This window comes from Mustela erminea, chromosome 18, assembly GCF_009829155.1.
Source record: "Mustela erminea isolate mMusErm1 chromosome 18, mMusErm1.Pri, whole genome shotgun sequence".
In the NCBI taxonomy this organism is placed as follows: Eukaryota; Metazoa; Chordata; class Mammalia; order Carnivora; family Mustelidae; genus Mustela; species Mustela erminea.
Window position 1 is genome coordinate 12,449,630 of NC_045631.1, and position 24,014 is coordinate 12,473,643.

Here is a 24,014-nt window from a genome sequence, read left to right on the forward strand (position 1 = left end):
GCTACTGTATCTGGATAGCGTTGTTCCACATCTTCCTAAGGATGCATCCCTTGGGGATCATTGTCAAAAGTCACAGAATGATGATGTTAAGATTTTTGCATTTCACTTGTAAAATTTACGTTTAAATACATTGAACTCGGGTGCCTGGGCGGCTCAGTGGGTTAAGCCTCTGCCTTCTGCTCCAGTCATGATTCCAGGGTCCTGGGATCGAGCCCCACATCGGGGTCTCTGCTCAGCAGGGAACCTACTTCCTCCTCTCTCTCTGCCTGCCTCTCTGCCTACTTGTGATCTCTCTCTGTCAAATAAATAAATAAAATCTTTTAAAAAAATCTTTAAAAAAATAACTACATTGAACTCGCTTTAAGCTATAGAGGCTGATGTGCTTAGGGGTAACATATACTGATGTCTACAGCTTACTTTGAAATGCCTCCAGGAATAAGATGGACTGATGGAGAGATCGGGAGATGCACTGATGTATGGTAAAGCAAATATAGCAAACTGTTCACCACAGAATCCAGGTGGTGGGTACACGTATCTTCCTCATACAAGTCTTTCAACTCATCTGTGTGAAAACTTTCGTAATACAATTAAGAAGAAAAACAAGGTGACATAATTAAAGAATAAAATCAGGGTAGAGAAACACAGTGGGGAGTCTTAGCTAGGTGGTCAGAGAATAACCAGAAAAGGTTCCTTCCAGAATCACATTCATTTTTTCATTCATTCAGGGTGCAGGGATGAATCACACTTGGTCTCTTCCCTTGAATCCAGTTGGTTCCATGAGAGTAACCATTGTGTGAGGGTGCTGAGGACCTACTGTGTGCTTCAGCTGGAGCATGGGTCCGTGGGACACCACAGCTTAAATACTTTTCTTAAAAAAAAAAAAGATTTTATTTATTTATTTGACAGACAGAGATCACAAGTAGGCAGAGGCAGGCAGAGAGAGGAGGAAGCAGGCCCCCTGCTGAGCAGAGAGCCCGATGTGGGGCTGGATCCCAGGACCCTGGAATCATGACCTGAGCTGAAGGCAGAGGCTTAACCCACTGAGCCACCCAGGCATCCCCAAATACTTCTCAAACTGTGCTGCGCTGCTTCTTGTGGCCTTCATTATCTCTCTGGCCTGAGAGTGCACCTCCCTACCCTTCCTTCACCATAGTTTCAGACAGATCCAAAACTATCCCTCCGTGAGGGTGGGGACTTTGTTCACCGCTTGATATCCACCACGGAGCACATAGGAGATGTTCAGCAAGTCTGCGCCAAAGAAATATAAGAATGAAAATTGTGGTTTCATTGGCCTCTCCACTCTCTGAGGCCTTGGGGCTTGCTGCTCAAGCTGTCTGGACCCCTAGGTCTCTCTGGTTCTTGCATCCTCTTTTCTCACCATTTCCGTCTTCGCTCCAGCATCCTCTCCTGCAAGAGGCCTTCCCTGAGCGTCCTGCCTGTCTCCCCACCTCTCCAACGTCATGTCATCCTGCTTTTTGTTTTTTTTTTCTTTTCTGTTAAAAAAAGAAGAAGAAGAAGGCACTCAAAGCAATCAATACCAGGGTACCAAACAATATGTTTATAGATTTATTTGAAAATCACCAGTTTTATTGAGGCTTCATGATGTTTGCAAGGTATTTATTTGTCCTACTAGTATCAGTCTCTCCCCAGATGTTCACTATAAAGCAGGGAGGCTCTCCGAGTGAACCTCGTCCTTGTTTTCGTTCCTTCATACTACTGTCATCTTTTTTGCCTGTTTTGTACGCTTGGTTGCTTCCCGCCTGTCTCTTCTTCTAAGAGGGACGTTCCAGGATGGCAGGAACTTGTCCGTTTTGTCCGCAGCCCCATACGGTAAGTGCTCAGCGACACAGCCTTGCTCCATCAGCGGGCACAGCTCCCGCAGCCTCGCTGCTGCAGTGGGAGGAGGGAGCCCAGGTCCACGGTCCAGGCAGAAGATGCTAGTGGAGAGTCTGGGACTGTGGACAGTCCCCAAAGCCACGCCCCCGAGCCCCGCCTCCGCCCGGGCGCGTGCCGCAGCCTCGATCTGGTGCCAGAGCCTGCGCGCTCGCGCTCCGAGCGCCCCGCGCCCCGCGCCCCGCGCCCCCCCGCGCTCCTCGCGTTCCCCGCGCGCCCCGGCCGGCGGGGGTTTCTTCCCTTCCTACCCCACCGCTGTCATGTCTCCGGGCCCGCCGCGGCGGGGTGGCGCGGCCCAGGCCCCGGCGCCCGCGTCGAGCGACCGCCTGGGGCCATGATCCGGCTCGGCGGCTGGTGTGCGCGGCGGCCCCGCAGCGCGGCGTGCCCGGCGGGGCAGCGCTGGGGGTCAGGCGGACCGGCGGGCCTGGCGGGCGGCCGCGCCCTGCGGGTGCTGGTGGACATGGACGGCGTCCTGGCCGACTTCGAGGGCGGCTTCCTCAGGAAGTTCCGCGCGCGCTTCCCCGACCAGCCTTTCATCGCGCTGGAGGACCGGCGCGGCTTCTGGTTGTCCGAGCAGTACGGCCGCCTGCAGCCCGGCCTGAGCGTGAGCATCCCCCGCCCTGGCCCCGCTCGTCGCCCGCCGCGGGGCCGCCGTTCTCGCTCCGGGGCCCCGAGCCCAGCCGAGCCCGGCGGGACTGCGGCCCTCCTTCCCGGTCCTGGACCGGGAGCCCGCGTGACCTTGGGTGGGTCACCTCCCCGAGCCTCGGGAGTGGTCCTCTCGTAAGACAGGGGGGCCTGGGGAGGGGTCCGGGGAGGACCCAGGGCGCCGCGCCCCGCGCAGCCCCACGCGCGGGAACTGTTGGCTGTCATCGAGGGCTTCTCAAAAGTCAGGAGAATGCGAAGCGTAAAATACGAACTCTGTCTTTAGCTGACTTTTTAATTTTTGGCCGCAAGTCCTGAAATTCTTTAAATGAAATAAACGTTACAAGTAAAGTCCTCTTTGACCCCGGCCACAGTCACTAGCCCGTTTCTTCATCCTCACGAATTTGATGAGTGTCTTTGCTGTTCTTTTTTGTCCTTTTTCCGTGAATGCATAGCTCCCAGTGGTATTTGAGGCCCAGAGACGTTGAATGACTTTCTGGACATCACACAATGAGTCAGTAGTCAGGATGGGGAGGGTTCAACTCCTTGGTTTACCCCCTTGCTTGGGTGGCCCTGCTGAACCTGAGCCCATCACATCCCCCTGACTCCAGCTGTGCTTTGCTCTCCAAGTCCAGGATGGATGGAGGGGAAATATCCAGGCTTGTTTCTAGACAGATGGCTTAGTTTTTTAGTTGAAACTATTTCGGGAAAGGAACGGAATTTTGCCTTGCACAAACTTAAAGAGGCGGGGTGTTTTCCGGCATCTTTTGCTTGCCTACCCAGGGTCACCACCAGAAATTTGATGATGATGATATTCGAGCCTAATTTGTACCACAGGTTGACTGCATTGTCTCCCATGTGAGGCAGACATTGTTATCTTCATTATGCAGATGAGGAAACTAGTCCCAAGCCCCGTAGCTAGGATTCCAACCCATCTGCCTGCCTGCCCAAGCACATTTAGCCTTCCCCACCCGCAAAGTCCTCTTCTCTGTCCTGCTCTAACAAGTGGCATTTCTTTTGACTTAAAAAAGGTAACTTAACCATAATTGGCAGGTGTGAAACAGAAAATCAAGTGCCACAGCTCTTCCTCACCACCAGGTACTTGAGGAAGGTGACTTTCCCAGAGCTCTGCATGCTTGCTTCTCCCAACTCTAACACCCAATTACCAACTTCAAGCTGGAGAGAATACCCTCGTGGTTTCTGTAGCCTCAGTAACAGACTCCCCTGCTCCGTGTGGGTGTTGGTATATAGACAGTACACAGTGCCGACAGTCTGGGCACCTCATTCCCTCCCAGGAGTATACTGAGGTGAGGACATAAAGCCCACCCCAACTCTGAAAAGGACAGAAGTCTTTGTAGTCCTTTGTACAGACATGCAGGCTCCACATCTAAGGAGATCAGTTCACTATTTTCTAAGGGCGAGGCAAAGGAAAGGGGCTCCTGGGACACGAAGGAGGCAGTTCTGCTCCTGCAAGATTTTCATAGATGAACACATCCCCTTGGTTCCCAGCAAAGCTCCCAGCAGATGTCCCTGGGTCTCCCCTTGGCTGAGCTGGCCCAGCACTTAGAGTTAAAAACAGCTGATGCGCCAACCCACCTTAATTATGAAGGCATTTCTGCTTTACAAAATACCACTCTATTGGTATCCCCTTTGATCTTCTCAGGGCTCGGAAAGGTAAAGAGAGCGGAGATGGAAGGCAAAGCTTATTTTAACCGACTTAGAATCCCGCAGTGTTAAGACAGTTGAGGAATTCAGCCCAGAGGGAGGAAGTGCCTTAAGCAGGGTTTCAGAGCCAAGTTAGTGATAGAGGGAGTGAGGGGATGCTGGGACACCGATTACTGAGGAAAGGCGGTGAGGCCAAGGTCATGCAGCTGGGGCCATGCAGTACCCGACTTAATCCTGCATCATGTACGCTTTCCCCTGAGTCCCACTGCCTCCCTGTGAGTCAGAAGCCCTGAGTCAAGTTCTGATAGTATCACTGGTAAGCGGCCTTGTAAACAATCCTCTGTAAGCCTCTTTCCTTATCAGTAAACTGGGATAGTGATTCTTGCCCCTTGCGGGAGGTGACGGCCTAACAAGAGAGACCGTCTATTAGCAATCACTGCTCATTTGCTTCAGCCCACATAGTTCGCAGGCATAATGCCAGTGTGATCTCAGGGCACTCCGCCTCTAAGGGGGACATGGTGGTGGTGCTTGTTCCAGAGTGTGCAGTTTCTGGCCTGGCAGAGACACCCCCAGCTGCCCACATGGGATTTAGGTCCCGTTCCTCGGAGTCTGGAGGGTCTGTCTTCCCTCCCCTTGTCCTGGGCCTGGAAAAGTGTAACATTCTGCAAACTCAATTTTAGCCCAGTGACATAAGGCAGAACCTTGTAGCTTCGTAGCTGGGAGATGGTGTTCAGCTCTAAGCAACGTTTTGCCGTGTGGCCTTGAGTAAATCCCTTCCCCATTCAGAGCCTTGATTTTCTCATACGAACAATGAGGGCCTGGGTTTTTGGCTTTCAGACTTTAAAAGCAGTAGAATGCTTTTTAAACAAAGTACTTAATGATATACCAATGCGGAAGACAGATATAAGAGCTGTTCCAGTTGATGTGGGGGAGGAGCCTAGAGTTCTGCTCATCTGGCCTGCCACTCGGCCCCGGGCCACCCTTACTCCACACGGCACAACGGGGCTCTTAAGAATCTCTGAGTTTCTCCAGCTCTTGAACTTAAGGACTCTAGAGCCATGGCAAGACCTGGTCTACCTCAGAGGCCCTGAGTGAGATGCCTCTAGCCGTTAGAATCAAGCAAGCACACAATTCACGATGACTTGCCTTTGGTCCCAGACAGCTCTAGCCATGCCTAAAGGAGAGCAGGCTTTGGAATCCATAGCTCCTGATCCCTTACCTGGTCTCTGCTGGATCCTTGCAGAAGTCAGACCCCCTGGAGAGGGGCTGGAACACACAGGTGCTCCCCCCAGGATACGACCTTGGGTGTGTGTGTGTTTGCAGGGGGGGAATGTGGAAGGCTCACACTCTTCTTGTCAACAGCTCTTCCCAGCTGTGACATCGTCTCTGTGGTGAGGCAATGTGCGGAATCCCCTGAGGTCACCCACTTCTCTCTCGTCTTCTTAGGAGAAGGCCATTAGCATATGGGAATCAGAAAATTTTTTTCTTGACCTGGAGCCTCTCCCAGGGGCTGTGGAAGCTGTGAAGCAGATGGCCAACCTAGAAAAGTAAGTTTGTCTTCCTGCCTGTGCATTTGTGCCTTCCTCTTGTCAGCGCCTACCCTAGTCTTCTGCTTCTTGCCCCCCCCCCCATCCACCGCATCTCTTGCTCCTCTCTCTTCACCCCTGCACAGGTCCATGCTTGTTCCTTTGGTGCTCAACCTGGTAAAACCCTGAGTGAAACGGACTCAGCTGGTAAGCAAGTGAGGCGTTTTGATCTGGTAACAGGAGAAAATATTGAGTCTAACTGGACCTGGTTGACTGGGTGCCATACATGCATTTATTCATCAAATAACTGAGAACCGACTGTTAGATGCTATAGGACATAAGTGATTCAGAGATTACCAAAGTGGTCCTGCCCTCATGGAGCTCACAGAGCAGATATTAAACAAAGAATCTCACAAGCAAAGATAAGCACGGATTGTGATAAGTGCTGAAAAGGAACAGAGGAAGGAGTACAATGAGGTCTAACAGAAGACCTAACAACACATGGTGAGGATGCAGCTGAAGGAGCAGTGTGTGAGGTATTTCTGTTTCGTTCTAGTGAAGTCGCTGCTTCTGGGAGCTGAAGCCCCAGTTCCATAACTGTTCACTAAAACCCATTAGCAGTTACAGATGATGTGCTTCCCGGAGGACGACATAAAAAACAACAGCCATATTGAGATATAATTCATATACCCTCCACCCATTTAAAGTGTACAATTCAGTGATTTTTAAGTCTGTGCCCAGAGTTGTAGTCGATTTCCAAAAACTTTCAACAGCCCCAAAAGAAACCCTGTACCCATGAGCAGTCACTACCTCTTCCCCCTCCTTCCCCTGCTGCCATAGGCAGCTGCTGTCTTCTTTAGAGCTCTGTAGATTTGCCTGCGCTGAACATATTGTGTATATTTCACGTACATTTCACATAGTACTCTATGTGGTCTTTTGTGATTGACTTCTTTTTTGCAACATTGTGTTTTCTGGGTCATCTCTTTTATAGCACAAATCTGTACTTCATTCCCTTTCATGGCTGAGTAATATTCTGCTGTATGGCCATGACACATTTTTGTCTATCTGTTCATCAGTTGGTAGACACTGTGTTTATTTCTGCTTCTTAGGTATTAAGAATAATACTGCTGTAAGCACTCATGTATGAGTCTTTTTTATGAATGTCTGTTGTCATGTATAGGTTGTATAAACCTAGGAGAAGGATCACTGGGTCATGTGGTAAATTCCTGTTTAACATTTTGGGGACTGCCAAGCTGTTTTCCAAAGTGACAGTACCATCTGACATTCTAATTAGCAATGTGTGAGGTTCCAACTTCACACCCTTGCCAACACTTGTGGTCTTTTTTATTCTAGCCATCCTAGTGGGTGTGAAGGGGTATCTCATCATGGTTTTGATCTGCATTTCTCTGATGGGTAATGATGTGAGCATCTTCTGTGTTTTTGGCCATTGTTTTTGTTTTTTGGAGAATTATCTTTTTTTTTGCTATTTTTTTCAATTGGTTTATTTATCTTTTTATTGCTAATTTTTAAGAGCTCTTTATATATTTTATTTTTTTAAGAAGGTTTGTTTATTTGAGAGAGAGAGAATGAGTAGGGGGAGGGGCAGAGGGAGAGGGCAGACTCTTTGGGAAGCAGGGAGCCTGATGAAGTACTTGATCCCAGGACCCCCAGGTCATGACCTGAACTGAAGGCAGACACCTAACTGACTGAGCCACCCATGCACACGAAGAATTCTTTACATATTTTAGATGATAAGTCCCTTATCAGATATATGACTTGCAAATATATTCTCTCATTCTGTGGATTGTTGTTTTAATCTCTTTGTGGTATCCTTTGAAACCCAAAGTTTTCATGTGGATGTTAAATTTACATGATTTTTTTTCTTTTTTAAAGATTTTATTTATTACATAGAGAGAAAAAACATGGGGGGGTAGTGTTAGAGGGAGAAGCAGACTCCCTGCTGAGCAGGGAGCCCGATGTGGGACTCAATCCCAGGACCCTGGGGTCATGACCTGAGCAGAAAGCAGATGCTTACCAACTGAGCCACGCAGGCATTCTCTTCTTTCTTTCTTTCTTTTCTTTCTTTCTTTTTTTTTTTTTTTTGAAGATTTTATTTATTTATTTGAGAAAGAGAGCATGAGCAATGAGCAGGGGCAGAGGCAGAGGGAGAGGGAGAAACAGACTCCCCACTGAGCAAGGAGCCTGCCACGGGGCATGATTCTAGGACCTTGGGATCATGACCTGAGCCAAAGGCAGACTCTGAACTGACTGAGCCACCCAGGGGCCCCTGTGTTTGTTTTTTTTTCCTTGGGTCATTTGTATTATTGGTTTCATATCTAAGGATTGTTTGCCTAATCCAAAGTCACAAAGACTTGCTCCTATGTTTTCTTGTACGAGTTTTATGGTTTTAGCTCTTACATTCAGGTCTTTGAACCGTTTTGAGTTAATTTTTCAATATGGTGTGAGGAAGGCATCCTACCTCATTCTTTTGCATGTAGAGACCCACTTTTTGGTACCATTTCTTGAAAAGACTCTTCCCCACCCCCACCCCACCCACTGAATTGTTTTGGTTTCCTTGGCAAACATGGACTGCCCATCAATGTTAGAATTTATTTTTAGGTCTGTATATACTTTTATTGGTCACAGTTTTGCTTGAATTTACCAATCTGAAACACCAATGAAATATAAGGTATGGCTTGGTCTTTATTGTGTCATATAAATGCCTCCAAAAATCATCAGCGTTCAAAGTTCTGACCTGATAAATTGGCATCAGTGGGACACAAAATGCTTAGAGTTTGAGTTGAATTGTGGACTTGTTCAGCAATTTATTTTTTAGACTTGAGTCAGGCCGTGTGGAGTAGTCTGTTTCATTCTGGTTTAGGATTCGAACTTGATTTATAGTGGAGTATTTTTGTATAACATTTTGCAGCTGCAGGAAGAGCCCAGAGAGGCAAATCAGTGTATTTGCACTGCAGTTTTTCAAAACCCTATTTGTGTCTGGATTAGCATTTCCTGGACCACATTCAGCCAACTGTATCCTGAGGCGCTAGATGGCATAGTGGTAGAGGTTATGTCCTAACTGGAGTGAGACTGCCCAGGCTCGAGCCTGGGATTTTCTAGAACCTAATCCTCAGACGTTGGGCACATTATTAAGTTTTCTGGGCCTCAGTTTCTTCAACTGTGAAATGAGGGGAACAAAAAAAGCCTCACTATAGCGCCTGGCACATAGTAGGTGCTCAGTAAACATTAGCTGCAGTTGTTAGTATTCTGCAAGATTTAATAGGTCTGCAACAAAAAAGCGTTCTTTAAGTATAACAGTGTGAGGGACATTGGATTAGAAGGTTTCTTTACCACAGGACTTCGAAGGGCTTCAGGTTTGCTAGTATGCATTGTGATTCTTCACAAGCAGAGGATGAAGCTTTTCTTCACATGTTTTAGTTCTAGTTCTAGTCCAGAACTCTCTTTCCCATAGCTTCCCTGTGAACCCTTTTGTGAAAATGCAAGTCTAGACCATACCAGCGGTCTGTTACCTCCATTTTGGCTCTTAACGGGGTGGCTTCCCAAGGTCAGTTCACGCCCAAAGTGTGGACAGAGACAGAGGTCTAGTCTGTAACTAAGTGGATAGCTTTGTGTCTGGTGCTGATGTAGTCAGAAACCAAGATTTAAAATGTTACTGAAGGCATATTTGTAAGGCAGCTGCTATGGGCAGGACCCTCTACCAGATGCCGCAGATACAGAAGTAGGTAAGACGCAGTTCTGGCCTTCGAGGAGTTCGCTAGGAAACCAAGGAATAGAACATAGATACAAAAGCGATGTGGTAGATGTATGCGGATGGAGACAGGCAGGGCAGCTCCCCAAGGCGGGGGGAAGGCAGGGACCTTGGAGCCCTTGGAGATCTGCCAGGTGGAGAAGGCAAAGGGGTTCCCGGTAGGAGGGGAACAGTGAGCAAACACCTTATCTGCCCGCTGTCCTAGAACCGCCTCCCTGGAAGGCTGTGGACCGGCTCGTGGAGCACTCAGTGCAAGGCTGCGTCTCCCTGGGCCTCATCTAATGTCCAAGAGCTTCCTTGGAACATCTTCAGGGGCGACTACCCTTTATTCAGTATATACGAGTGTATTCATATGAAACACTCCAACAGTAGGAACATACGTGAAAAAATGTGAGTTGCCCATTTTGTCCCTCTCTCCCCATGCACATCTCCCCCCATCCTGCTCTTCCTGTCCTGGTGAGCAATGCAGGGCACGTGCTTCTAGACCTTCTCAAATGCATTTACATAGGTATTTGTATGTAGGTTTGTAAACTTATCCATTCTATCCGGCAGCCAGAGCGGTATTTCTAAACGGAATTCTGCTGATGTGTGTCCCCTCTTAAAACTCTCTCTTGGCTTCTTTTTTACACTCCAATAAAACCCGAACTCAGCCAGGCTTGCAAGGTGGTCTGCGACCTGGCCGTGCTACCCTCTGACCTCTCTGCACCTGTTCCAACCACGCTGGCTGAGTTTCTGCCTGTGGATGCGCCAGGCTCGTTTCTGATCTCACAACCTTTGCTCCTGACACACCCTCCTGGAATGTTTCTCCCCGAGTACTTGGCACGTTGCCACATTGTTTTTAATCCTTCCGCTCTGAACACCTTGTGTGTCACCATCTCAGAGAGGCCATCCTGCCGTAGCTAAAGGCGCTGCTGTCCCCAGCTAGTCATTCTGCCGCACTCCCCGTAACCAACCAACACCCCCCGCCCCCGGCTAAGCCAAAGTTGTGTGTGTGTGTGTGTTTGTCCCTTCCTCTGTCAAATGTCAGCTCCCTGAGGGATCATCTTGGTCCCTAGAGTGCTGCCTGGCATGTGGCACACACTCAGGCATCTGCTGAAGAGACATTCACATCACAGCATCATAGTTGTTGCTTATAAAATAGGATTGCTCTCGTCTATAGGACGACACTGCTTTCTCTCTTTTAGTTAACAATATGTGTTCGCTATCCTTCCATAACAGCACTATCGAATTATTTCATTCTTTGTAACTACTGCGTAGCATCTTATTGTATACCGTGTACTGTGTAAGGTAATGATTTCCGCAGAGACACTGAAGTTAGTTCTTCCTCCTTCCTGTGCATCAGAGCTGCAGGGAGCGTGGACGTATGTGTGCAAGTGTTTCTGTGCAACACTGGGCTGGCTGAATCAAAGGCCTATGCATTTAAAAATAATTTTTGTCTAGGTATAATTAACACATGAGTTCTCTTAGTTTCAGGTGGGCCATATAGTCCACAATTGTATACGTTACTCAGGCTCATTCCCATAAGTGTAGTCTTTTATTTTAAATATTTATTTATTTGAGAGTGAGCGAGCACGTGCACACGAGTGGGGGAAGGGACCAAGGGAGAGACTCCCCAAGCAGACTCCCGGCTGATCAGAGCCTGATGAGGGCATTGATCTCATGACCCTGAGGTCATGACTCTGAAATCATGACACCGGAAAGCGAGAGGTGGACGCTTAACTGACTGAGCCCCCTGGGTGCCCTGAGCAAGTACTTTGGCGCTGGGGACTCCATACAGTTTACTAGTTTCATTCAGGGTAACACTGACGGGGAATCAGGTGGCTGAGGATCCTGGGTTGTGCTGTTGTTCTCTGCAAAGTCCTGATCTTAAGCCACAGATTTTATAGAGCAAGGGGATGTACAGAGCGGATCGTGGAGTCAAACATTTGACAGATCTCATGGTGCCATCTGTGTGCTGAAAGAGGGTGGGGAAGAAACTATGTTACCTCTTCTAGTTATCTAAACAACTTTAGGGAGATCAGAAAAAGCCTTCCCGCGTTCCGGTCAGGGCACATGTTAACCTCCCAGAGGCCTGGAACACGTACCCCTAAGGGAGGTCATTATGTGGACAGGAACAAGATGGAGTCAGTGTTGTCAGCCCGCCTACAGGAGCCTGGTGTAGCAGGCGATGTATTCATTCACCCTGTTTTGTGTCACTTACTATGTCCCTGCCACTGTGCTAGTCCTGGGGATCTATTTGTAAATAAGAGACCCAACCTAAGGTCTCAGGTCTTGAGGAGTTTTCACTGAAGTGGGGGGGGGGGCTGGCAAGTAAGAAGAAAGATAATTTTAGTTTGCAGCAAGCTTCATGAAAGAAATAGGCGATGTGTTTGAAACTAAATGGGGGAAAGGGCTACTTTGGGCGGGGTGGAAAGGTGTCTCTGAGGATGTGACAGGGGACTTCAGAACTTAATGTTAAGATGAACTAGTTATTAAGAAGCCAGGGTGCAGAGGTCCTTACATGGGCAAGGATTTTGCTTACTTGAGTAATATTTTGGAGGAGACCAGTATGGCTAGAGTTCAGTGAGCTTGACAGGGATGGGACGGACAGAGACAATGATGTGATTTAACTTAGTTCTTTTTTTTTTTTTTAAGATTTTATTTATTAATTTGACATAGAGAGACACAGTGAGAGAGGGAACACAAGCAGGGAATGTGGGAGAGGGAGAAGCAGGCTTCTCACTGAGCAGGAGCCGGATGTGGGTCTCAATCCCAGGAGCTTGAGATCATGACCTGAGCCGAAGGCAGACGCTTAACGACTGAGCCACCCAGGCGCCCCTTAACTTAGGTTTTAAAAACAATATGGGCTTGGGGTGATAAGTTTGGACAGGTATTTCTCCAAAAAAGATAACCAATGGCCAATGAATGCATGAAAATTGGCCCGAATATCATTAGTCTGTTGTGAAATGCAAATCAAAACCACAATGAGATACCACTTCACACCCACTAGAATGACAATAATGAAAAAAAAAAAAAAGAGGGGGCACCTGGGTGGCTCAGTCAATTAGGCATCTGCTTTTGGCTCAGGTCATGATCCTGGGGTCCTAGGATCCAGTCCCACATCGGGCTCCCTGCTCACGACCCTCCCCCCTCTCATACTTTCTCTTTGTCTCTAATAAATAAATAAGATCTTTAAGGTGGGGGGGTAGGCACTTGGGTGGCTCAGTCATTAACAGCCTGCCTTTGGCTCAGGTCATGATCCCGGGGTCCTGGGATCAAGCCCCACATCGGGCTCCCAGCTCCACGGGAAGCCTGCTTCTCCCTCTCCCACTCCCCCTGCCTGTGTTCCCTCTCTCGCTGTCTCTCTCTCCCTGTCAAATAAATAAAATCTTAAAAAAAAAAAAAAAAGACAATCGTGTTACCAAGGATGGAGAACATTTGGACTCCTTATCATCACTGATGGGATTGGAAAAATGGTGCGGCTGCTCTGGCAAACACTTGGGAAAACATTTCCTCCAAATGGTAAATACGGAGTTACCATATGAGCCCGCAGTCGCACTCCTGGGCGTATGCTTGAGAGAAATGAAAACATGCGTCCACACAAAAACTTGTGCATGAATGTTGCTAGCAGCATTGTTCGTAATAGCCAAAATGTAAAAACAACCCACATGCCCATCAGCTGATACATGTGTGAACAAATGAGGTCCATCCGTCCCCACGCACTGGGATATTACTCAGCAGTTAAAAGGCGTGAAGCCCGGGTACGTTCTACAGTGTGGGTCACCCTTGGAAACCTTTTCCTGAATGAAGGAGGCCAGCAGCAAAGATCGTGCACTATCGGATTCCATGTATGTGAAATATCCGGAATAGAGATAGGAAGTAGGTTGGTGTTCTCCTAAGGCCAAGGGCAGAACGCAGAGTAACTGCTAGTGGACGCAAGGTTCCTTTTGGGGCCGTGGAAATGTTCTGGTGATTGTTGTCAAAGTCTGCAAATGTAGTAATATCCATTGGATTACAAACTGAAAATGGGCGGCTGTTAAGATTTAGGAATTAAATCTCCATGAAGTTGTTTTTTCTTACTTTTTTTCCAACTTTAAAAAAAAAATATTTTTATTTATTTATTTGATAGAGAGAGAGTACAAGTAGGCAGAGAGGCAGGCAGAGAGAGAGGGGGAAGCAGGCTCCCCGCTGAGCAGAGAGTCTGATGTGGGTTTGGATCCCAGGACCCTGAGATCACGACCCGAACCAAAGGCAGAGGCTTAACCCACTGAGCCACCCATGTGCCCCTGTTTTTTACTTTTTATTTATCTTTTAAAGATTTTATTTATTTATTTGACACAGAGAAAAAACAAGAGAGAGAGACAGAGACAGAGAGCGAGCACAAGCAGGGAGAGCTGCAGGCAAGGGAGAAGCAGGCTCCCCACTGAGCAAGGAGCCTGACTCGGGGCTCGATCCCAGGATCCTGGGACCACGACCCGAGCTGAAGGCAGCCACTTAACTGATTGAGCCACCCAGGTGCCCCTATGAAGCTGGTTTTTTTTTTTTTTTAACAAGTCTCCCCAAAAATGAAAGAAAACAAAAACAACCAATTTTGGATGAATTTAATAACATGAGTGAGTCCCAGAAATACCTTTACACTCCGGAAGAAGCCAGACAAAAAGAGCATATACTCTGTGTTTCCGTTTATATAAGATTCTAGAACATACAGTCTGATCTGTGGTGACAGAGAGCGGTTCAGTGGTTCCCTGGGGCCTGGGGCCGGGGTAGGGACAAGGAGGAGCAGGTGGAGAGAATACAGGAGGGGGCCCGGAAAATTTAGGGGACTATTTATTATCTCGATTGTGGAGATCTGTGTTTCCCATGCAACTTACCACATTCTACCTGTGTAGTTTACTGCATGTTAATCACACCTCAGAGAAGCTGTTTAAAAATAATCCGTCCAGGGGCCCCGGGTGGCTCAGTCAGTTGAGCGTCTGACTCTTGGTTTTGGCTCAGGGCATGGTCTCAGGGTTGTGAGATCAAGCCCTGCTTTGGACTCTGCTCTGCACTGAGTCTGCTTCAGATTCTCTCTCTTTCTGCCTCCCCCTCTGCCTCCCTCCATCTCCGCTCACACAGTCGCTCTCTCTCTCTCTCGAATAAATAAAAAGAAAATCTCAAAAAAAAAAAATCATCAGTCTGGATGCTGGGTGGAGAAAGGCTTGGCGGGGGCAGAATTGGAAGGAGAGGAACCATGAGAGGGGGCAGTCCTTAAGACTGGGGTGGTGACCACGGAAGGAAGTGGATGGAATGAAACACACGTTGAGGAAGAACCCATAGATCTGGCGATGGATACTGAGAGTTGGGGGAAGGGTAAGAAAAGCGGTGATCTTTGGGTTTTTCCTTGAGCAGCTGGCTCTATGTAATAGTGCCATCAACGGGGGAAGGAGCAGGTTTGGGGAGTAAGGGAGAACGTCGTGTGCCATTTTGGAAAAAACAAGTGTTGGTGAGGTGCCCAAGCAGAGATATTCGGCAGGATATTAAGGACATAAGGCTGGCCCTTGGGTACAGGGCTGAATGGTGAAGGTAAAGTTGAGGGGGGGCGCCTTGTGTAAAGCCTTGGATGACATCACGGAGCAGGGAGTGTAGATGAAGAACCCCTGAGTGGTTCTTCAGAATCACCAGGGAGGCCAGGAGATCATGCTGAGGTGGCTAACGACGGGCAGGCAGGTGTGCCGGGATAGGAGCTCCCACAGAGGAGGGCAGGGCGACTTGAGTGCTGGTGGGCCAGAGAAGGATAGGGCAGTGTGCGTTGGCTACAGTAACGTGAGGGTCCTTGGTGACAACAGGCACTTTTTGGGGAGTGGAGGGGATGGACCCCAGGTTGTGGTGGATCGAAGCACACACAGGAGGTGAGGAAGTGGGGTCAGCAGGTGCAGGGCGCTTGGTAGATGTCTTGGGAGCAGAGAGATGGGAGGTCAAGGGAGCGGGTATGAGGTCAAGGTCGTGTGTGTGTGTGTGTGTGTGTATGTTTTGAGATGCAAGAGAGCAGCACATGTTTGAATGAGTTGTGGGGAAGAGCAGTCCCGGAAAAAGGAATATGGATGGGTAGCTCCTCCTTGTGAAGAGGGGGGGATGGAATCCAGCGCACAAATGAAGGGCTTGCCTTGACAGCCGGGAGGGATGGCTGTTCCTCCGTGCAGCGGAAAGGTAGAAGGAAGATCAGACATGGACGTGGTTCTAGATTCCACCATGAGAAGCCAGGGAGTCTCAGAACCGAGAAGGTGGCGGTCACGGGTGTGGTGCGTGGCGGCTGTGCTGGAGACGAGTAAGGCGATCACATGCCAGGGCCCTGGGGACAGGCTGCCTGGCGATGGCACCCTTGCCTTGGGGTTGTGGTTATGAATTTAAGGTGAAAATGCCCAAACCTGATGATGTGATCGTTTTGTTTTGTTTTGGTTTTGGTTTTTACCCCCCAGCATCATGTGGTTGCTTGGGTGCAGGTCGAAGAAGCTGGAAAGTCAGGTTCTTTCCGTTCCCAGTGGAGGAAGAGGAAAAGCAGCAGGGGGATGACAGTGGGGCTCCAGGGGCCCCAGGGAGGATGGAGGCACGCTGAGCCTTAGCGGAGGACGGCAGGTGGCAGGGTGGTGACAGCAGGGGGAATGGCCACACGCAGAGGGGGAGGGAGGAGGAGCCCCCTCCTCTCGGCCAGGCTCAGCCCACGTAGTCACGGGGCACGGGCTTCACCGAGTCAGGGATTTTGAAGGACTTGCTGGATGGACTGGGGGGCCGGGGTGACCCGACCAAACAATGTCGCTGGACGCTCTTGGTCTCCTCTGGAGAAAGGCTTCATAGACTATGGTTATGTAGCATGATGAAGGAATGATGCTTTGTCAGCCGTCTGGAGCCTGTCTGGTTGGATCCGATCTCTCGTGGTTTTGTTTTGGAGTACTGCCCGGACAGGCCTCTGACTTTCCTCCTAGTTGACCATGTCGTCTTCTCGGCCGGCCTCCAGGCATCCCATTAAGTCCTAACTGACCACCCACTCTAACGGGAGGAATGGTCTGGAAGTGACAAGGGAGGGCGAGGGAGACCCTCCACACCTTGTGTGTCTCTAGCAGGTGGGGCATGGGGGGAAACACAGCTTCGTCTCCAATGCGCACAGGGGAGGCGGCTTCCTCGTGTGGGGCCAGCTTTCAGCATGGGCAGGAGGCAAGAGAACAGGGAGGAGAGGCCGAGGACCTAGGGGACCGGCCACGGGAGGGGACAGTGAGGTTGGCAGAGGCCGAGAGAACCGAGTCTCGGGGTAACTAGGAGGCCCGTGCTCTCCGCCGAGGGACCTGGCAGTCTGATGTAGGCAGGACTCTCAGGGGACTAATTTGCCAAAGAGCAAAGGAGCTTGGAAAATCTAGCCTTCCACAGGCTGAGTGTGCGGAGCCGTCCGTGGCGGCTTTCTGTGGGTGTTGGGGACCAGAGGGCTCTGTTGGTGAGGTTCTGGGGCCTGGGGCCCTCGCAGTCAGCAACCCCTCTGTCACCAGACTGTGGGAGGGGGTGGTCCTCAGCAGACCCCTTGCCCATTGCGAGGGAGCTGAGCCTGGCCGAGAGGAGGGGGCTCCTCCTCCCTCCCCCTCTGCCAGCGGGCTTAGCGGGCACACTTGACCAGAAGACTGTCCCTCACGGGGTTCTTTGCTTTGCAATGCACGAGGCCCACAAGTGACTTGCTGTGCACCCCTTTCATGCCTCTCTTACGGCAGATGCTCCTTTCTCTCCATATTTCTCTGTTCAGATTCCAGAGAGCACGGGTGCTTCGCCCAGTTAAGCTCGGGCTCCGGCCATGCAGAATTGCCGTGCATGGACGCCCATGCCCGAGCTGCTTGCTGGGCCAGAGGAGAGGTCACACGCGGCTGCTCAGGGCTGGGGGACAGGATGTGTCTGGCTGGGAGAGCAGTGTGGGGCAGTGGGTTTTCCTGTTCCAGTAATGGGCGCACACCCGGAGGGCCTGACGCCCGCAGAGCAGGGGGGCAGGGGGGCAGGGGAGCAGGGGAGCAGGGGTGGCGAAGGCTGAGCAGACGTGGGGGCTCAGTCTGACTCTCCTTCCTCTCTCTCACAGCACCGATGTCTTCATCTGTACGAGCCCCATGAGGACATACAAGTATTGTCCCTATGAAAAGGTAAGATGTGCAGCCTCCTCTCACCTTGACCCCATGGATTGCGGGTAAAGGGTGCTGACACTCAGCACGCCCTGGGGGGAGAGGTGCAGACCCTCACAGCACCGCCTGCAGCAGCTGGGGTGGCTTCATTGCTGCCTCTTTTCCCGTCTGTCCCTTCTGTCTGTGCCCGGCTCTCTTCTCCCAAAGACCTTCGCTAGCACCAGTCTGACATTCCAGCATGTTCTCTGCAGGGAGCCTGGCGAGGATGCCAGGTTCTCTGGAAGGTGTCCACGCCCACGGTAGTGAGGGATCATCTGCGAAGGGCGAGGCAAGGAGAGAAAATGTGTGGCGGGAGGCGCTGGAAGCCACCCAAAGCCAAACCCAGACATTATGCATGAATTTATTTATGCAAAAGTCTTAACAAAGGTGAAATGGTTATGTTGCATTTTGCTCCACACTCATGCCCTCATCTTCATTGAAAAGAAATAGAATTACGTAAAACTGAGGCTTTTATGGAAATTGGGAATCAATTCCATAAATTCCTTGGTTGCCAAGCCCACAGGAAAGGTGTGTTGTCCAGGAGATGGGCATTTGCACCAGAGGTGGGTTCAAGGGAAGTGGGAGCAGCCTTCCCAGTCCAGGAAGGCAGGACTGGGGGCCCCACAACCCCTCTGCTCTGGAGAGGGTCTCAGGGTCCCAGTCTCTCGAGGCTGGGAGACTGGGGCAGAGCTCTCTCAGCACAGACCTCTAGGCATGAGTTTTCTCAAGTGCGTTCATATGATCTCTCTCTCTCCAACTCCACAAAATGCACACAGTCCGCCAATGTTTAATGCCTTTGGTTTGCGTTGACTGGAATGGGGACTCCCCCTCACTCAGTAGTTAAAAGCGGAGAGTTTGGAGAGGTGCTTGGCGGCCACTGAGTCATCTCATGCTCCCATGCCCATTTCCTGTGTCTTGTCACAGGAGTTAGCTAAACTCAGGGGAGTTAACGACTTACCATCAGTAAGTGTGGAGTGGGGACTGAGGCCTGGTCCTCCCTGGTCCTAGTTTTCTACTAGAGCAGTGATCTGAACTCAGGTCCCCAGACCAGTGGGATCCACGTCCCCCAGACACTTGATAGAAATGGACGTTCTCTAGACCCTCCTGGGAACGTCTGAGCTGCGAGGTGTGTTTTAACAAGTCCCGCAGGTGCACCTTTGAGTGTAAGTGTTTGTCGAGCTGGAGCACCTGCTTCTGCTGTGGTTGTAGTGGGGCCCATGCTTGTTGAGGGAAGAGGGACACGCTGGTTGTCATCCAGGCATTTCTGTGGATCCAGGTTCCATCTTTCTGCCCATGATCCCACATGTGCAGTTCAGCCCAGGGCTGCTCTCTGAGCTCTGGACAACTCGAACCCGATGCGTCTGTCCCTGGGCTCCTGATGTCCCGTCCCATGTCCGTCCCTCCCCTCTCGGTAGACTGACATTGTCCATCAGCCTCTGAGGCTGAAAGCCAGGGAGCCATCCTGGTGACACCCTTCCTACCCCTCACACCCAGTGCATCAGCAAGTTGTGTGTCCTGCTCAGAGTACCTGGTGTCTGCCTACTTTCTCTCCATCACACCACCTTTGCGTTTCTTCCCAGAACCATTAAGAGAGCCTTCTACACTGCTTGATCATTTCATTCCCACCCAGAGCCAGTGAAGGTCTTTCCTAAAGTAGATCATGTCAGCCCCCTACTAGAAAACCTTTTAACAGTTCCCCACTGCACTTAAAATGGAATTTAAAAACATATACATATACACACACACAAACTCCTCACCAAAACCTGCAAGGCCTCTCCTAGCCACCTCTCGCATCACCGGAGTTCCTGATTCTGCCTTCATGATGTTCCATGTTCCTGTTTCTTGAACATGCTTTGTACCCCTAAACCTGTGGGAACCTCTGTGTACCTCCTTCCTCCTCATCCCTCGGGCCTCACTCAGCTGCCCCAGCCCCATTTCCTGACCGTATCTTAAAGCTTACAGCCTTGCTGTTCCAGCCATCAGCCCTTGTATCCTGTATAAACACTTGAAATGGGTTTGCATCTCTGTCTCTGTCCTGTTACCTATCTGTCTCCCCAGTGGACTGCAACCCCCATGAAGGCAGCGAGCATGTCTGTCTTGTTGGTCCTGGTGCCTGGCATGCTGTCAAATGAATAGATTAATTAGCTCAACAGACACTTATCAAACATATCTTAGTAAGAATGTTTGCCATTTATCCAATGCCTTCGATGTGCCAAGCTTTATACTTTTCTTTCTTTTTATTTTTTTTAGATTTTATTTATTTATTGACAGACGGAGATCACAAGTAGGCAGAGAAGCAGGCAGAGAGAGAGGAGGAAGCAGGCTCCCTGCTGAGCATAGAGCCGGATGCGGGGCTTGATCCCAGGACCATGGGATCATGACCTGAGCTGAAGGCAGAGGCTTTAACCAACTGAGCCACCCAGGCGCCCCGCTTTATACTTTTCCCTGTGAAACAGTACCCCTCTGGTCTGATGGAGGAGGAAGGAGGCCCTGAGGGGCAATGCAGCTGGTCTCCTGGGTCTAGTGATCTACAGGTGGCGGGGTTTCGTCCTGACCCATGCATCCCCGAGCCTGCGCCCTGAGCCCCTCCCACGAGCTGCGCATGCTCACTGCCAAGAGTTTGGAGTCCAGTGAACACGTGGGAAGAGGATTTCACTTGGGACCCCTAAGATGCAGCAACAGGAATGGCATTCCGCCAACTTGAACAAAAGTAGAGATTATGAGGACGCTGTTGGCTTGCTCAGAGAATCACAGAATCTGAGGGAGCAGCCCCTTGACAAGGAGGTTGGGAGCCAGAGCCGGTAGGCGGTCTCCCCAAGCATACGTGCTCGCAGAAGACCGCAGACTGGTTCATTCTCTATCTTCGGGTGTCTCTGCCTGGGATTCACGTTCCCAGGAGGGAAGCTTACCAGCTGAGCTCAGGTCACACTCCCAGCCCTTGGCCAGGGGAGGGTGGGCATCCTGACTGATGTCCCATTAAGGACAGGGATCTTTGCAGAGAAAAATCAAGGTGCTGAGATCGGAGGAAGGGGCACAGTGATCGTGGATGGTGAATGCCCTGACCGAACGTGGGGCGTGGGGGGGACAACAAAACCCCAGCTACAGACCTACCACTTAGCATTAGAAACGCTGTTGGCATTTTGAGGTGTTTCTTTCTAGTTTTTCTTTGATGCATATTAAATATAATGCATACATTTTAACAAAACTTGAAACTCATGTAGCTTAGCACCCATTTTCTCCTTAATGGAGTTTTAGTCTTTTTTCTGTCCCCAAATATTCTTCAAAAACTTGATTGCTAAGAGCTGAAGTCATCTTGTACCAACATCTTCGTGCGATTATGTCCATAGGACAGATTCCAGGAGATTCTGAGCCAGATTCCTGGCTCCCACAAGGAAGGCACATCGTGACACTGCAGGGAGGTGCATATACTGTTGTCGCTGTGCTGGTGGCCGGCCGAGCACCCTCCCCACCCAGGGGCCAGACCGGCCACCAGGTCCGTCAGTGGAGGAAGTGGGACATCAAACAAAGACATGAAGACAGCAAAATGCGGAGTATGTTTGAGGAACTTTGGGTGAATTGTGTTGGCCTTAGAGCCTGTGGAGTTGGGATCAGGTTGGGTTGCAAGTGTCTCTCCCAGCCATGTTTTCACCTCCCCCGACCCACATACACTGGAACTAATTCAGTGGAGAAGACAGAGGGAGGGTGTCTTGTGAAGAGATGAAAATAGCCCCAGCCACATCCTCTCCCACCATCCATGCACCCTCCCATCCCTAGTAGACCTTGTGTCCTTGGCTAGTTGGGGCTGGGCGTAGATGGGGGCTGAGGATTGTTTTGCCTGGTACTTGTGGTGGGGGAGTATTGGGCTGGTTCTCAGGACATCAGCTGAAGATGGATGTTTGCTCTCATGGTGGTCTCAGTGGGGGCACAAGACCAGACCTCTCACAGAGTTCTTCCCTCCGCTCCTGCCCCCCAGAGCAGCATCAGCCTTGGGCAGCCGAAGTGGGAGTTTTTCTCCTTAGTTGATTCCTCTTGAGACGCAGTCAAAGGAGGGAATCCTAATTGCTAAGAGTTCAGCTTCTTTATTACACCCAAGAAGTCAGACTTAAGTGCTATTTGGTTTATCAGAACCTTCTTTCTGGCTGGAGCTTACTGACATTTTAAAGCCAAACCGGCTCGGTAGTAGCTAACTCATGAGTTAGTAATATATGCAACGGCTTCACCTGTATTGATCCATTAGCCTTCATAATAGCCCTTTGAAGTAGGTGCTATTATTATCCTCATTCTACAGATAAGGGAACTGAGGCACAGAGAAGTTAAGTCACTTACCCAAGGTTGGCAGCAAGACATGGTGAGTCAGGGTTGGGCAGTCTGGCTCCAGAGCTTGTGCTCTGCACCTCTGTGCTATGCTGACCCCCTTTTCTGATTCCACCTCAATCAGAACTTTGCATGATATTACTAGTTTATCCCCCCAAGAGATTTTTTTAAAATCCATGTTAAATTCTCCATACTTGAGCATGACATTTTACTGTTCCTTTCCCTGATTCCACAAGTGAGTGATCACAAGTGGGATTAAGTGAGATGCTTGGATGTAACAGTGGGACATGTTCTTTTCATTTGAAATCTGGTCTCCTGATGATGTATTCCAGATGATGTGTTTGGATTGAAGAATAAATGTTAAGCATTTCCACCACATCATCAAGCCTCTCCACTTAAACTCAAGTAAAAAAAAATGTAGATAATGAATTAAATTTCATCATACATTTCACACCAACTTGTCCATCTCCTCCCAGAACTTGAACCTTCTTTTAAGAGTTACACTAAAATGTGCATCACTTTCTCTTGCCACCAGCAGAAACTATAGATTCTTTTAGGAGCAGTGAGAGCCACACTCCAGCCTTCCAGGAACTTCCTCTGGTGGTACCTCCCACTTTGTGTGCTACCCAGTGTCTAAAACTGGGGCTCATGCTATGTTTTGGCTCAAACTACTATTTATAAAATAATTCGCAGTTCATGGTAATCGGCATAGGGTTTTTTTGTAAGATGATGGAAACTTTTGGGGATTAGATAGGCAATCGTTGTACAACATAGAGGATTACTTAAAAAAAACACTGAAATGTGCACTCTAAGTTGCTGAATTTTATGGTATGTAAATTATATATAAAAATGACTATAAAGTGAAATAAAAGGAAACAGCCTTTTATAGTATAGAAAAGTGATACACTAAAAAAAAAGAGGTCTCAAATAAAACCAGAAATGAGAGAGTTAATGCAACAGTGGTTGATACCACAGGAATACAAAGGATCATAAGAGGCTACTAAGAATAATTATATGCCAACAAATTGGACATTGTAGAAGAAATGGATACATCCTAGAAACATAACCTTCTAGGACTGAATCATGGTGAAATAGAAGATCTGAACAGACCAGTTACTACCTAGGATATGGAGTCAGGAATCAAAAACTTCCCAACAAATAAAAATCTATAACCAGATTACTTCACTGGTGAATCCTGCCAAACATTCAAAGAAGAATTAATCCCCTTCCTCCTCAAACTCTTCCAAAAAAATAGAAGGGGGCTGGAGGGACTCTTCCAAACACATTTATGAAGCATTACCATGATACCCAAACCAGACAAGAATGCCACAAAAAAGAAAATTCAAGGCCAATATCCCTGATAAACAAAGATGCAAAATTCCTGAACTAAATATTAGCAAAGTGAATTCAGCAATACTTTAAAAGGATCATACACCATAATCAGTGGGATTTGTTCCAGGAATGCAAGGATGGTTCAACACCTGCAAATCAATCAATGTGATAAATTACATTAACAAAACAGATTAAATTATATGATCATTTCAATAGGTGCAGAAAAAGCATTTGACAAAGTTCAACATCCATTTTGTTATTTATTTATTTGTTTGTTTATATTAAAAGATTTTATTTATTTATTTTGAAGCAGAGAGTGTGAGCAGGGGGACAGGCAAAAGAAGATGGAGAGAAAACCTCAAGAAGGCTCCAGATTGAGTTCAGAATCCTACATGGAGGTCAGTCCCACAGTCTTGAGATCGTGACCTGATCCGAAACCCAGGAGTCAGTCGCTCAAGCAACTGAGCCACCCAGGTGCCCCTGAACATCCATTTTAATTTTTAAAAACTCTCAACAAAGCAGATATAGAGGAAATGTACCTCAACTTAATAAAGGTCATACATGATAAATGCACAACTAATATTATATTTAATGGTGAACAGCTGAAAGCTTTTCCTCTAAGATCAGGAATAAGACACTTTTAGTCAATATAATATTGGATATTCTAGTCATAGCAGTTAGGCAAGAAAAAAAATAAAAGCATCCAAATTGGAAAGGAAGGAGTAAAAC

General features: G+C 48.9%; 1 protein-coding gene across 2 annotated transcripts in view; it reads left to right on the forward strand.

The window, feature by feature from the left end:
• Nucleotides 1-2,053: 2,053 nt before the first annotated feature.
• Nucleotides 2,054-24,014, forward strand: part of NT5M (5',3'-nucleotidase, mitochondrial) — a 36,151-nt gene continuing 14,190 nt past the window's right edge. Inside the window, exons 1-3 of one of the 2 annotated variants that reach the window (XM_032320723.1) lie at nt 2,054-2,497; nt 5,647-5,747; nt 17,561-17,621. In XM_032320723.1, the coding sequence (XP_032176614.1) occupies nt 2,228-2,497; nt 5,647-5,747; nt 17,561-17,621 (432 nt within the window). In that variant the 5' untranslated portion in view covers nt 2,054-2,227. The remainder of the gene's footprint in view (nt 2,498-5,646; nt 5,748-17,560; nt 17,622-24,014) is intronic. The other variant, XM_032320724.1, reaches the window with a different exon arrangement.